General features: G+C 40.8%; 1 protein-coding gene across 4 annotated transcripts in view; it reads left to right on the plus strand.

Moving 5' to 3' along the window:
* ERAP1 (endoplasmic reticulum aminopeptidase 1) overlaps positions 1 to 12,153 on the plus strand; it is a 42,423-nt gene that overhangs the window by 27,751 nt on the left and 2,519 nt on the right. For all 4 annotated transcript variants that reach the window (XM_038532268.1, XM_038532270.1, XM_038532269.1 and 1 more), the window contains 7 exons: positions 2,149 to 2,228; positions 2,753 to 2,936; positions 4,223 to 4,379; positions 6,029 to 6,213; positions 7,093 to 7,254; positions 7,729 to 7,869; positions 8,433 to 8,514. In XM_038532268.1, coding sequence (XP_038388196.1) covers positions 2,149 to 2,228; positions 2,753 to 2,936; positions 4,223 to 4,379; positions 6,029 to 6,213; positions 7,093 to 7,254; positions 7,729 to 7,869; positions 8,433 to 8,514 — 991 coding nt within the window. The remainder of the gene's footprint in view (positions 1 to 2,148; positions 2,229 to 2,752; positions 2,937 to 4,222; positions 4,380 to 6,028; positions 6,214 to 7,092; positions 7,255 to 7,728; positions 7,870 to 8,432; positions 8,515 to 12,153) is intronic.

Below are 12,153 nucleotides of genomic sequence, written 5' to 3' on the forward strand. Positions count from 1 at the left end.
TTTTCTACTTGCCATTTTGATTGGGTGATATCCACTATTCTATCTTCCAGATTATTGACCTGTTCTATATCCTCTAATTTGCTGCTGATTGCTTATATTGTATTTTTCATTTATTATTCACATCTGTGACTTCTGTTTGGTAGTTGTTTTTTCTAGTTATTTATTGAAATTGTATTTTTCCATTCTTAGTTCAGGGAACATCTTTATGACATTATTTTGAACTCTCAGGTAAATTACTTAGCTATTTCATTAGGGTTTTTTTCTGGAATTTTTTCATTTTCTTTTTTTGGGAATATAATCCTCTGTGTCCCTTGGTTTGTTTGACTTCATAAGTCTACTTCTGCAAATTAGGTAGAACAGCCACTTGTCCTGACTGGCTGTGGGAACATCCCCTGTGTAGGTTGCATGTGCCTGTAGCTTTGGCTCCCCAGCTGAAGCTGGAGTTGGATGGGGGAAGTGTCTTAGGGAAAACTGCACCAAGGCTGTCCTGGTGAGATGGCTAGAGCTGGAGTGGGTATGGGCCCAGGGTTCCCAAATACTCTGTGCTGGAGCTGCCCTAGTGGGACGGTAGGAGCTGGAGTGTGCATGGACTGGGGAGTTCTGGGGCATTCTTTCCCTGGGCCACTCTGGAGAAACTGCTGGAGCTGGAGGAGATGCTGCCCTGGTAGGGTGTCTAGAGTTGGAGTGGGAACAGGTGCAGTCCGTAGCATCCTGGGCTGTCCTGCACTAAGGCTGCCATGGTAGGATAGCTGGGGCCCGAGTGGGTCCTAGCATACTCTGCTGGGGCCATCCTGGCAGGATGACTGGAGCTGGCGTGGGCAGGGGGCCTTGGGGTTGCTGGCATAGCCGTAGGCAGCTGGCCCTGTAAACAGTGGTACTCACCAGTGCCTAGGACTGCAGAGAGTTCTAGCAGATTCCACACTGTTGGGTGGATGCTTTAGAGTTAGTCAGTGGATGTCCTTCACTTACAATCTAGTTGTCCTTTAAATTGATATTCATTTATCATGTCCGGGGAGGGGGGGGGTTTGGGTGGGGGGTGTGTTGGGATGGGCTTCCTGTTGTTATCCTGTCTCTGTCTCTCCTTCTCTGTGCGGTCCCTCTATCATTTGTTGTGTAGAAGCTATTTATCAGCCGTCAATTTTTTTTTTTTTTCAGAAGGAATTGCTCTATATGTAGGTATAGACTTGGTGTATCCACAGGAGGTGAGTTTAGTGTAGTTTTAAGCTGCCCTCTTGGATACACAGTAGCATATAATTCTTTTACCTGCAAATACATTGGGAACATGATATCCTGTACCCTGACATAGCTCAGTGTGATATGTCCATAAAAAAAGAACGTTCACTTACTAAGTACAGTATATTATCAAAATTATGAGATGAAATTGATAGACTACTTTGATCTACAAACCTGATTTCAACTTTTCCAGTTGTCCTAATAATATCTTTACCTGAGAGTTCAAAATAATATCTTTAGCCATTCTGACTGGTGATTTCAACTTTTCCAGTTGTCCTAATAATATCTTTACAGCAAAAGGGAAAAAAAAATTCTGGTTCAGGATTCAGTATAGCTCCTATTGTATTGTTACACATGTTCAGTTAGTATAGTTTTGTTTTTTTTTAGTTTTTTTTTTTTTTTTCCTAAAACAATGCCTCAACTTTTTTTCTTTCTTGCCCTTGGCATTTTTGAAGATTACAGGCTGGTTCTTTGAATAGACTGTTCTCCAGTTTTTATTTCCTATTTACTCATGATGAGATTTGGGTTGTGCATCATGGGAAGGAATTCCGCTGAAGGAATATAATATTCATAATAAATGATTTGGGAGTCACATGATGTCAATATGTGCCATTTATAGTGGTCATGGTTTTTAAGGGAGGACATCTGAGCTCCAGTCGGCCAACCTCTGCAAAGGATGCCGGGGGTTCACTGGAGCCCAAATTCCTAGCTATGCTGAAGAAGTCCAAGAAGAATGAGTCGTGCCTGACCCGGCATCCCTTGCAAAGCTGGAAAAAATGGGCTGGTGATGTTTTGACTTCGTGCCTATGGTCGTTTTGGTGCCATCTTTTAAACTAGCTGGCGTCTGGTGTACGATAGATAATTTAACAATTGTTTGTTGAATTGATTCAACAAATAATCTGTTCTTTCTTTAAGGGACCTGTGGCATGTTCCATTGACCTTCATTACCAGCAAATCGGACTCAGTCCAAAGATTTTTGCTGAAGACAAAAACAGGTAACGTATTGCAGAAGTGACTGGGTTAAGTCAAGAAGAAACTGGAAATGTGTAAGACTTAGTCAGTTTGTTTTACTACGTATCTTGGTTAAAAGAGAAGGATTAAGTCAACCTTCATATTCAGCAAATTCTTGGCTTCTGCTTTCTAGTGTAGATAGACCTTTCAAAATAGAGATTAAAGCAGTTGAATTATATAATGGCAAGAAGAAGCGATTGCTAGTGAAAATTCCCCCTTGGTTACACATGGCTGGATTAAATCATATGTAGGGCCTGCAATGTGACTGTATTCCCCTCATAGATCTATAAATCTCAAAAAATAGGTGTCTAAAGCTAGTGCTGACCTGTACCTATTGGAATGGACTTTTCTGGTTTCTAAAAGAAATGTGTTCAATATGAAACTCATTTCAGTATTAAAGTCGTTCAATATTAGACTTGCCTTTAGTTTCTTTGTCCGGTCTCTGATCAGAAAAGCTTTCATCAGTCAAGAGAGAAAATGGAGCTGTGATTTATTTTATTTGTTCTAGATGTGCTCATCCTCCCCGAAGAGGTAGAATGGATCAAATTTAATGTTGGAATGAATGGCTATTACATTGTGCATTATGAGGATGATGGATGGGATTCTTTGACCGCTCTTTTAAAAGGGGCGCACACGACAATCAGCAGCAATGACCGGGCCAGTCTCATTAACAATGCATTTCAGCTTGTCAGGTAATACAGACTCCTCAGGGGCTCGGTTTGTTTCTGAAAGCAGCTGCTGTTAGCATTCAAACACTGGATTTCTAAAGATGAAAATGATGGCTTGCTAATAAGGAGCTGTACGGTGTTTTTCCCTAAATTCTTTTTATAATCCAAGGTTGCTTTTAGTGATTAACCACATGTCTAGGTCTGCAGAGTAAGGTAACAGAAGTAATCTGTGTTTTAATTTTACTAACAACTTAGCAGATTGATGCCAAAGTATAGAAAACCAAGAGACCAACTTATCCCGCAGCTTCTCTGGCCCTGCTGGGTCTTTCACATTTTTGAAGCCTTCTTAGAAGACACTGTGGCTCAGTACCAAGTTGTTTGCATTTTGTCTCTTGGATTAAAGGATTTCTCCCCGCACTCCTCAAACTGGATACCTAAACATCATAGAAGCTTTATGAAATATAACTTAAAAATGTGGCCCAACCAAATGATCTTCGAGTTGTTGAGGATCATGTTTGCTCTGATTATTTTTTTTTTTTTTTTTTTGCCTTAGGACAATGGTTTTTGAGGAAGTGTGGTGCCCCTGAAAGTCACACTTCAGTATTTAGGCAGGACTCCAAGGAGAGTCACCCAGGTGGGAAGCAAGGATTCTATACTTCTCGTTTCCCATGTCCCTTTGTTCTAAATGTTGAGTTCTTTATTGGCTGGGCCTCTTAAGGTGGCAAATAGCAATGGAAGGTAAAGACAGGAGTGTTTTATCTAGCTGTTTCTGCCTCCCTGAGACTATTTCCCTCCGTAATAGTATCGCTTAATTCTTGGAGGGTTTTGTACTTAGCATATGCCCTGCCACTGAGACTTTGAACACCTGTGCTCCATAATGAAGGGTTTTTATCTGTAGTCACTTTGTTTTTGAAATGGGGACAAGAATGGGTTTAATCCAGACCCTCAGACTTTTGACGGAGTGGCAGTCTCTCTGACCAAGACTACTGATTTTTTATAAAAATGACCATCTCTCTCTAGAAGTTGAACACACATTTTGTTTCTTAGGGGGAAAGATGCTGACCTGTTCCGTTTTGTCTTTACCCCAAGTTAGCATTGGCTCCATCACTAGTCAAGAAACTTCCTGCGCAGTGGTAAATAAGCCAGTGTTATGTGTGGAAGAAAAGATACTTATATATAAAAGTCACTATTAATAAGGGAGCATTTGTATCTGATTGAATGCTTGTTGGAGGGTTAAAATAGTTTTCAAAACAAGTTGATTTCCTGGTGGTTGTTGTTTTATACTGCTAACCACGGTGTCTCTTGACCAGCAATGGAAAACTCTCAGTTGAAAAAGCCTTGGATTTAACCCTGTACTTGAAACATGAAACGGAAATTATGCCGGTGTTCCAGGGTTTGAACGAGCTGATCCCTATGTATAAGTTGATGGAGAAAAGAGATATGAATGAAGTGGAAAATCAGTTCAAGGTAGAAGCCTTTACTGACTTGAGTGGCTACTTAACTGGTTTGCTTTTTGTGTGGGTGTGGGAAAGCATCCTTCCCATTGTGTATACACAAAGTATATACAAAATATATGTACGTCTTCATATATATTAAAAAAACATCAAAGTTAACTCAGTATTTGGATTAAATAGCAAAGATATTCTGACACTAAGACCCAGCACGAGAATCTGTACTTAAATTTTACAGATTTGTTATTCCCTTCTTTGTGCAAATCCTTTATTTTATCTTTACTTCTGTCTTTTGATAGTTACTATTTAACTTTTATTTTGTTCAAGTTAACATATAGTGCAGTAGTTTCAGGAGTAGAATGTAGTGATTTGTCAGTTGCATATAACCCCCCCCCCGCCCCCGCGTGCTCATTACATCACGTGCCCTCCTTAATGCCCACCACCCAGTGACCCCCGTGCTCATTACATCACTCCCCGCCAGCAACCTTCAGTTTGTTTCCTGTAGTTAAGAGTCTCTTATGGTTTGCCTCTCTGTTTTTATCTTCTTTTTCCTTCCCTTCCCCTATGTTCATCTGTTTTGTTTCTTAAATTCTACGTATGAGTGAAATCAATGGTATTTGTCTTTCCCTGGCTTTTTGCTCAGCATCATACCCTTTAGTTCCATCTAAATCATTGCAAATGGGCAAGATTTCATTCTTTTTGATGGTTGTGTAATAGCCCATTGTGTATATATGCCACATCTTTTTTGTCCATCTGTGGAGAATATCTGGGCTCTTTCCATATCTTTGCGAGTGTGGACGTTGCTGCTATAAACACTGGGGTCCAAGTGCCTCTTTGAATCACTCTTTCTGTATCCTTGGGGTAAATACCCAGTAGTACAATTGCTGGGTCGTAGAGTAGCTCTATTTTTAACTTTTTTGAGGAATCTCCATACTGTTTTCCAGAGTGGCTGCACCAGCTTGCATTCACACCAGTAGTGTAAGAGGGTTCCCCTTTCTCCACATCCTCACCAACATCTGTCGTTTATTTGCTAACCTGTTCAGTTTAGCCATTCTGACTGGTGAATGGTTACTGACCATCATTTTGATGGTTACTCTTAAGATACTCCATGATGCAGATACTTGAGGATGAGGCACGAAATGGTTCTTTTTACCAAAATGTTACAAAGTCCTGTTGTAAAATTTGCTCTCAGAATTTAATCCTGTAAACTTAGTTTCAAAAATTGGCAATTCATGGTGATTTTTAAATGAAGGTATATTTATTAAAAGATTGTTACGCAAAATAGTAAAATAATTACTTAGTGGTTTTGACCCCTTTTATAACTAAAAATAAACAGAATTACATGTTTTTTGGGGGCACCTGGCTGGCTCAGTGGTTGCGTATCTGCCTCTGGCTCAGGTTGAGATCCCGGGTCCTGGAATCGAGTCCCACGTCGGGCTCCCTGCATGGAGCCTGCTTCTCCCTCTGCCTGTGTCTCTGCCTCTCTCACTGTGTCTCTCATGAATAAATAAATAAAATATTTAAAAATAAAAAAATTACATGGTTTTAAAAATAGGAGTTGGATTAAGCTTTAAAAATTAACCCCCATCCCCTGGGGGTGTATAGGCTTGTAGAAACACTAGATGGCCGGGGATAGAACTGGTGACACACGTGGCTTTCCCGCAGGCCTTTCTCATCAGGCTGCTGAGGGACCTCATTGATAATCAGACGTGGACAGATGAGGGCTCAGTGACGGAGCGAATGCTGCGGAGCCAGCTCCTCCTCCTCGCCTGTGTGCGCAAGTATCCGCCCTGTGTGCAGAGGGCAGAAGCCTATTTCAGAGAGTGGAAGGAATCCGATGGAAATTTGAGGTCTGTGCTTACTGAACAACCAGGTAGTTCACATGAAGGATGTAATTTCTGTTTTAGATCATCAGTGCTAAATGTTGGAAGAAAAAACAAGTATAGACAAGCCTGCTCTGCTGTATTTTTGGGGAAAGTAAATTGCTTTTTACTATTGGTCTATCTCTCAACTTTCTGTTTTAAGAAATGCCGGGCGGGAACTTCTATCTATAAAAGTCAAATATCTAGAGAGTTAAAATAGGATTAGGATAATTCCCATTTAATAGAGGCAAGGATCAGAACTGAAACAACCGTCCTGGATGGGGACGGAGGCAGTGCGTGCCATAGTAATAGTTTCTTTGGGCATCCAAAGTGCCTGATAAGGTGTGTATAGTAGTTGTTGATACTGTCCTAAGCTATGTAGGATTTTCCTGTATTTGGAATTTATTCTTGGACTTTTATATTTGTGGCTCAAATCTCTCTAGGAAATATTAGGCCAACAATATACATGGTTCCATTTAAAGAAATACTTCCAAACAGTGGTCCTGTTGATTCGTTGACTTTTGTTCATGGATTACATCTTGAGTCTAGTTGGAGTTTCTTTCTTTTGGCTTAAGACGTGATCATCTTCCGTCCCCCAGCATCATTAAAGTATGTTAGATACGTAGGTATTGATCAAAGAGGCTGTTCACGTTGTTTTTGAGAAGGATACTTGAAACCTAATACTTTGTAGATACTTTCTTATGCCTCTTTCATAAACTCTAACTGAAGGAAAGAGGTTTTTTGTTGATATTTCCAGGCATGTTGCTCCGATCACTGGGGCAGTTTGAGTTTGTAACTAGTCACCACTATACATCCAAACACACTTCCTGCCTCTCAGACTCTCACCAGGTCCCTTCTTTTCCACAGCCTTCCCAGCGATGTGACCTTGGCAGTGTTTGCTGTTGGGGTCCAGAACCCGGAAGGATGGGATTTTCTTTATAGAAAATATCAGTCTTCTTTGTCTAATACTGAGAAAAATAACATTGAAGTTGCCCTCTGTGTTAGCCAAGATGAGGAAAAGCTTCAGTGGTGAGTAATTAATTCGTGTTCACATGGCCAAGAGGAGTTAAATGAGCTCAGATCCTTCTGGCATCTCTTATTCTCTTGGCCCTGGCCTGGAATTGCCTTTTCTGCTGGGAACATTTTATTCAAGTGGGCATCCATCTAATGAGTACAGTAATTAATTAGAAGCAGGTGTTAGAAAAATATTTAAAGGAATGCATATTGTGTGTCTTTAACGCATTTAGAAATACATACTAGATAGGCTTTTCTTACCTATTTTCTCTTATGAACAAACAGATTATAGGGGAATTGGTGTTGTAAACACTATTTCAGTGTTTTTATTATGTACCTATAGCAACTTGATGAGTGCTCTAGTCACCTATTTATCTTGTCTTTATTATTGACAGATTGACTTTTTTCTTTCGCACCTTATTTTATTGAAGTAATTCATAACTTTTCCAGGGGCTCTTCATTGTTAACATTTTCTCTTAATCATTCTAGGCTACTAGATGAAAGTTTTAAGGGAGACGTAATAAAACTTCAAGAGTTTCCACATATTCTTAGAACTGTTGGCAGGAACCCGGTGGGATATCCATTGGCCTGGAAGTTTCTGAGGGAAAATTGGGATAAACTTATACAAAAGTAAGTAGTGCCAGAAATTGTGCTATGACTAGAAAAGTCCATTAACCTGCCTGTGTTTTAGCTTTGTTTATAAAACAATAGTGGTAGTCTAAATGGATTTTTTTGATTGAAGATAGCATGTAGAGGTCTTTAAAAAATTATTCTTAGCACTAAATCCGTTTTAGATTTTCTAACTAATGCATCTGAAGAGTCAAGTATTCCAGTCCATCTGGAACAATCCTTTTCCACACCCACGGGCCTACATGAAGCCCTCCTGTTCACAGTTCAGCTTACACCATGGGTTAGTACTTGGACTTGCTTGGACCTGCCCTTAGCTAGCTCTTGGAGCACTTACTAAGCCTCTACCACTTACTTTTGGGTACTAGATCTTTCGTTCAGTGGTCAGTGTATTTAGTTTTTACACCTAACTATATCTTAGCACATTGGGAGGGTAGGTATCACGTTCTACATTTTTCACGCCTAAGCAGTTTTTAGTTAAATGCTGTATCATGTAGAAGGCACTTAAAAACACATGTCAAATGAATAAATATTTTATGATACATCTTGACAATTTCCATCTCCAGGTTTGAACTTGGCTCATCTTCCCTAACCTCTATGGTAATAGGAACAACAAATCAGTTCTCCACAAGAGCACGGCTTGAGGAGGTAAACAAAAGTTTATTAAATTTAAGTGACAATTAGCTAATAAATAGGGGGTAGACCAAGTAAGGGTCTGAAGAGGTAGGGATGGATTTTGTCACCTGTTAGATGTCTGTTTTGGATGCCGTGGTGTTTGGACATCAACCAAAACCAGTTACAGATAAACTGTTGAAAACTATGCCTCTTCCTCAATACGTGAAGAAGTCTTAGCTCTGCCTTTGCATGTTTTAGGGCTTAAAACAATTACTGGAGACATTTAATCTGTTTGTAGGATATTAAAAGTGACCATCACAGGTACAAATGACCTATGTGATCATCCCCCTCTTGTGAATGGAATCTTGGTTCTCTGTTCTCTGGATTCAGGGTTTCCTGTTACTTTCTTATATGTGGTGTCCTTTCAGAAAGAATTTTACGCAACCGTACAAGGTCCATATATAAAAGAAATGCTGAATTTTTAAAAAGCTGCATACTTGACAGAAAGAGGTATCTATGTAAGGGATTTATGCTGAGGATAGTTTATTGCAATTGTACCCTAAATGGACCACTGCTTCCTAGCAGTCTAGAAAAAAAAAGAGAAAACACTGAGTTATTCTCATTATCTAGTAAGAGGGAACCATGGAACATACAAGTTTTCCACAAAATCAGACTTTCAGTCTTCAACTTTGAGGAATTTGATGTCTGGTTCATTGTTGCGTGGTGTCCCTTTTATAACAATGTTTTCTAAAGTTGTAGGACAGATTTTACATGGCTTTAAAAATAGGGGCACCTGGGTGGCTCAGTGGTTGAGTGTCTGCCTTTGGCTCAGGTCATGATCCCAGGGTCCTGGGATCAAGTCCTGCATCGGGCTTCCCACAGGGAGTCTGCTTCTCCCTCTGCCTCTCTGTCTCATGAATAAATAAATAAAAAATCTTAAAAAAAAAAAAAAAAAGGGGATCCCTGGGTGGCGCAGCGGTTTAGCGCCTGCCTCTGGCCCAGGGCATGATCCTGGAGACCCAGGATCGAATCCCATGTCAGGCTCCCGGTGCATGGAGCCTGCTTCTCCCTCTGCCTATGTCTCTCCCTCTCTCTCTCTCTCTCTCTCTCTCTCTCTCTCTCTCTCTGTGACTATCATAAATAAAAAAAAAAAATTAAAAAAAAATTAAAAAAAAAAAAGGTTGCAACAGATAAAAGCTGAGAACCTAATACCAATCTTTTTAGGAACAGTTCCATTATATAGTCTGGTTGTACCATGATAGAGCTTGATACAGGGAGAATGCTTTGAAAATGCAAAAGAAATGTCACATCCCTTACCTTCTCTCTAGTTTTTATTTAGGCTTGTAAAGTTGCACATGATGATTAAAGATTGACCTCTAGTGAGGTCTACAGAGAGCAATTCTGTGTGATGAAGACCAGTCATGGTCTATGAGTAGACAGCTGTCCATAAACCGGATCTGTTGCAACAGACCATTTCATTCAGCTACTTGCTTGTTCATTTGTTTTTTCATTGATTCTTTAGAGACCTTTCACTTTTACTATAAGGCTGACGTGCTTTTAGATTCTGGGGCTATGACCATAAACAGAGTAGACAAAGCCCTTGCCTTCACAGAGCTTCAACTCCACCGAGGGAATCAGTTACAAGTTGATCGAAGGCAGGCACCTGCTGTGTCAGACACAAGGTCTGAAGATGAATGAGGCGAGGTCAGGAGAGTTCTGAGCAGAGACTGAAGGAAATGCAGGTGTCTGTTGTGGGCGGAGGAAACATCAGGTGCAAAAGGCCTGAGGCATGGAAATGAAGGAGGCTGGGATGTCCTCAGAAAGGAGAGCGTCCTCCAGACAGGGAAAATGTAGGAGTCAGCCTGAACCCTTCCTGGCCTCACATCCAGTTCATCCCAGAGTCTTGGTGGCTCGGCTTCCAGCATCTGTCCGTATCTGTCCCTTGTCTGCTTTTACCCCACCCCAGGCCCTTCTCAGCCCTTACCTGGCCTATGGTGATAGCCGCCTGCATGGCTTTCCCCTTTGCCAACACCAAGCCATTTTCCACACTTAAAACTGAAAATCAGCCCATGACTGACCCCTCCTTGAAACCGTACTTGTTTATCTTGGAATAAATTCCAGAACTTTCCTTCCTATGTACACAAGACTATGCTGACTGGGCCATGTCTCCAGCCAATTATCACACACTGTTGTGTGTCACGGTCATGCAACCCTTGAGCCTCTCAGCTGCCTCCTGCTCCTGGACAAGAAGGTGTTCTCCCATCTCCAAGCCTCTAAACTGACCTCTGCCTGGCTTGCTCTTTCCCTAACTTGGCAGTATAAAGGCTTGTTTTATCATTCAGAGGTCCCAGGTCCCATGTCACATTCCCAGACTACCCTGTCTAAAGCAGGCTACCCCCTCCCCACTCTCATTGCCTCTGTATTTTGTCCACAATGGCATAAATATATATATTTTTAAATTTTTATTTTATTTTATTAAATATTTTATTTCTTCCTAAGACACAGAGAGGCAGAGACATAGGCAGAGGGAGAAGCAGGCTCCTTGTGGGGAGTCTGATGTGGGACTCGATCCCAGGACCCCAGGGATCTTGCCCTGAGCTGAAGGCAGACGCTCAACCACTGAGCCACCCAGCTGCCCCCCACAGTAGTATATATACAGTAACTGTACTTTACTGTTTGTTGTCTTCCCAGGTAGAGCATAAGCTCTATGAGGACGGGGACTTGCCTGATCCCTCACCTCCTCCTCAGTGTCTAGCACAGTAATTAAGCCAGAGGGATGAGTATGTGCCAGAGTAAAGGTTCACGAATCAGTAGACGAGATGGAGTCCCTGGTCCATGCTGGAAGTTATATGGATAAAGTGCAGAACCCATGTCCTCACCAGAGCTCTGCAAGGGAGAGCATGTTCTTAATTTAAAAATAGAGAAACAGAGTCCCAGAGAAGTTAAATCATTTACAAAGGGTCAAACAAGTTAGTAGGATGAAAATGTGGGTTTTTTTTTTTTTTTTTTTTTTTTTTTTTTTTAGTATCTCTATCACACTGCTTATTGCACTGAAAACATTCTCAAGGAGGCAGGTTTGAATCCAATGCTCCATTGAGATGCTGCATATCCCAAGGTAGATGAACATAGGAGAGAGAATTTTGGGTCAGGAAAAGTTTGAGGGCAAGGCTTATCAGTTGGCTTAGTTCTAGCTCTTATAGGTTTTTGTTTTTAAGTGGTACCGTCATGAAGGGCTCCTTCTAGATTTTTTTAAATAATTTGAAACTTCTTAAATTATTTAATAATTAAACACTTAAGTAAAATTATGGTGATTGGATTGCTGAAAAGTGCCCACAGTTGTTTGAACTGAATATTAATCTTGAGTCTGAGAGTACGGAACAGTGGGCTGAGCTAGAGCGAGGGCAGGACCATGAGGTCCATGTTCTGTAGGATATACAGCAGGAAGACAGGCCTTTAGCTCATTGAAAAGTTGTCTTGGGATACAATTTTAGAACAACCCTGAATCACTCAGAATTGGAATTTGACCTTTTACAAGCCTATTCTTACCTTTCTCTTATTCCCAAACTTAAAAATATGGTATTATAACATAGATTTGGAAGGAATGAACTGTTCGGAATCCATGCTGAACAAGTAATACATCTTGGCCCAGACTGACTTCCTGTTTGCACAGTC

Source organism: Canis lupus, chromosome 3 (assembly GCF_011100685.1).
Source record: "Canis lupus familiaris isolate Mischka breed German Shepherd chromosome 3, alternate assembly UU_Cfam_GSD_1.0, whole genome shotgun sequence".
Classification (NCBI taxonomy): Eukaryota; Metazoa; Chordata; class Mammalia; order Carnivora; family Canidae; genus Canis; species Canis lupus.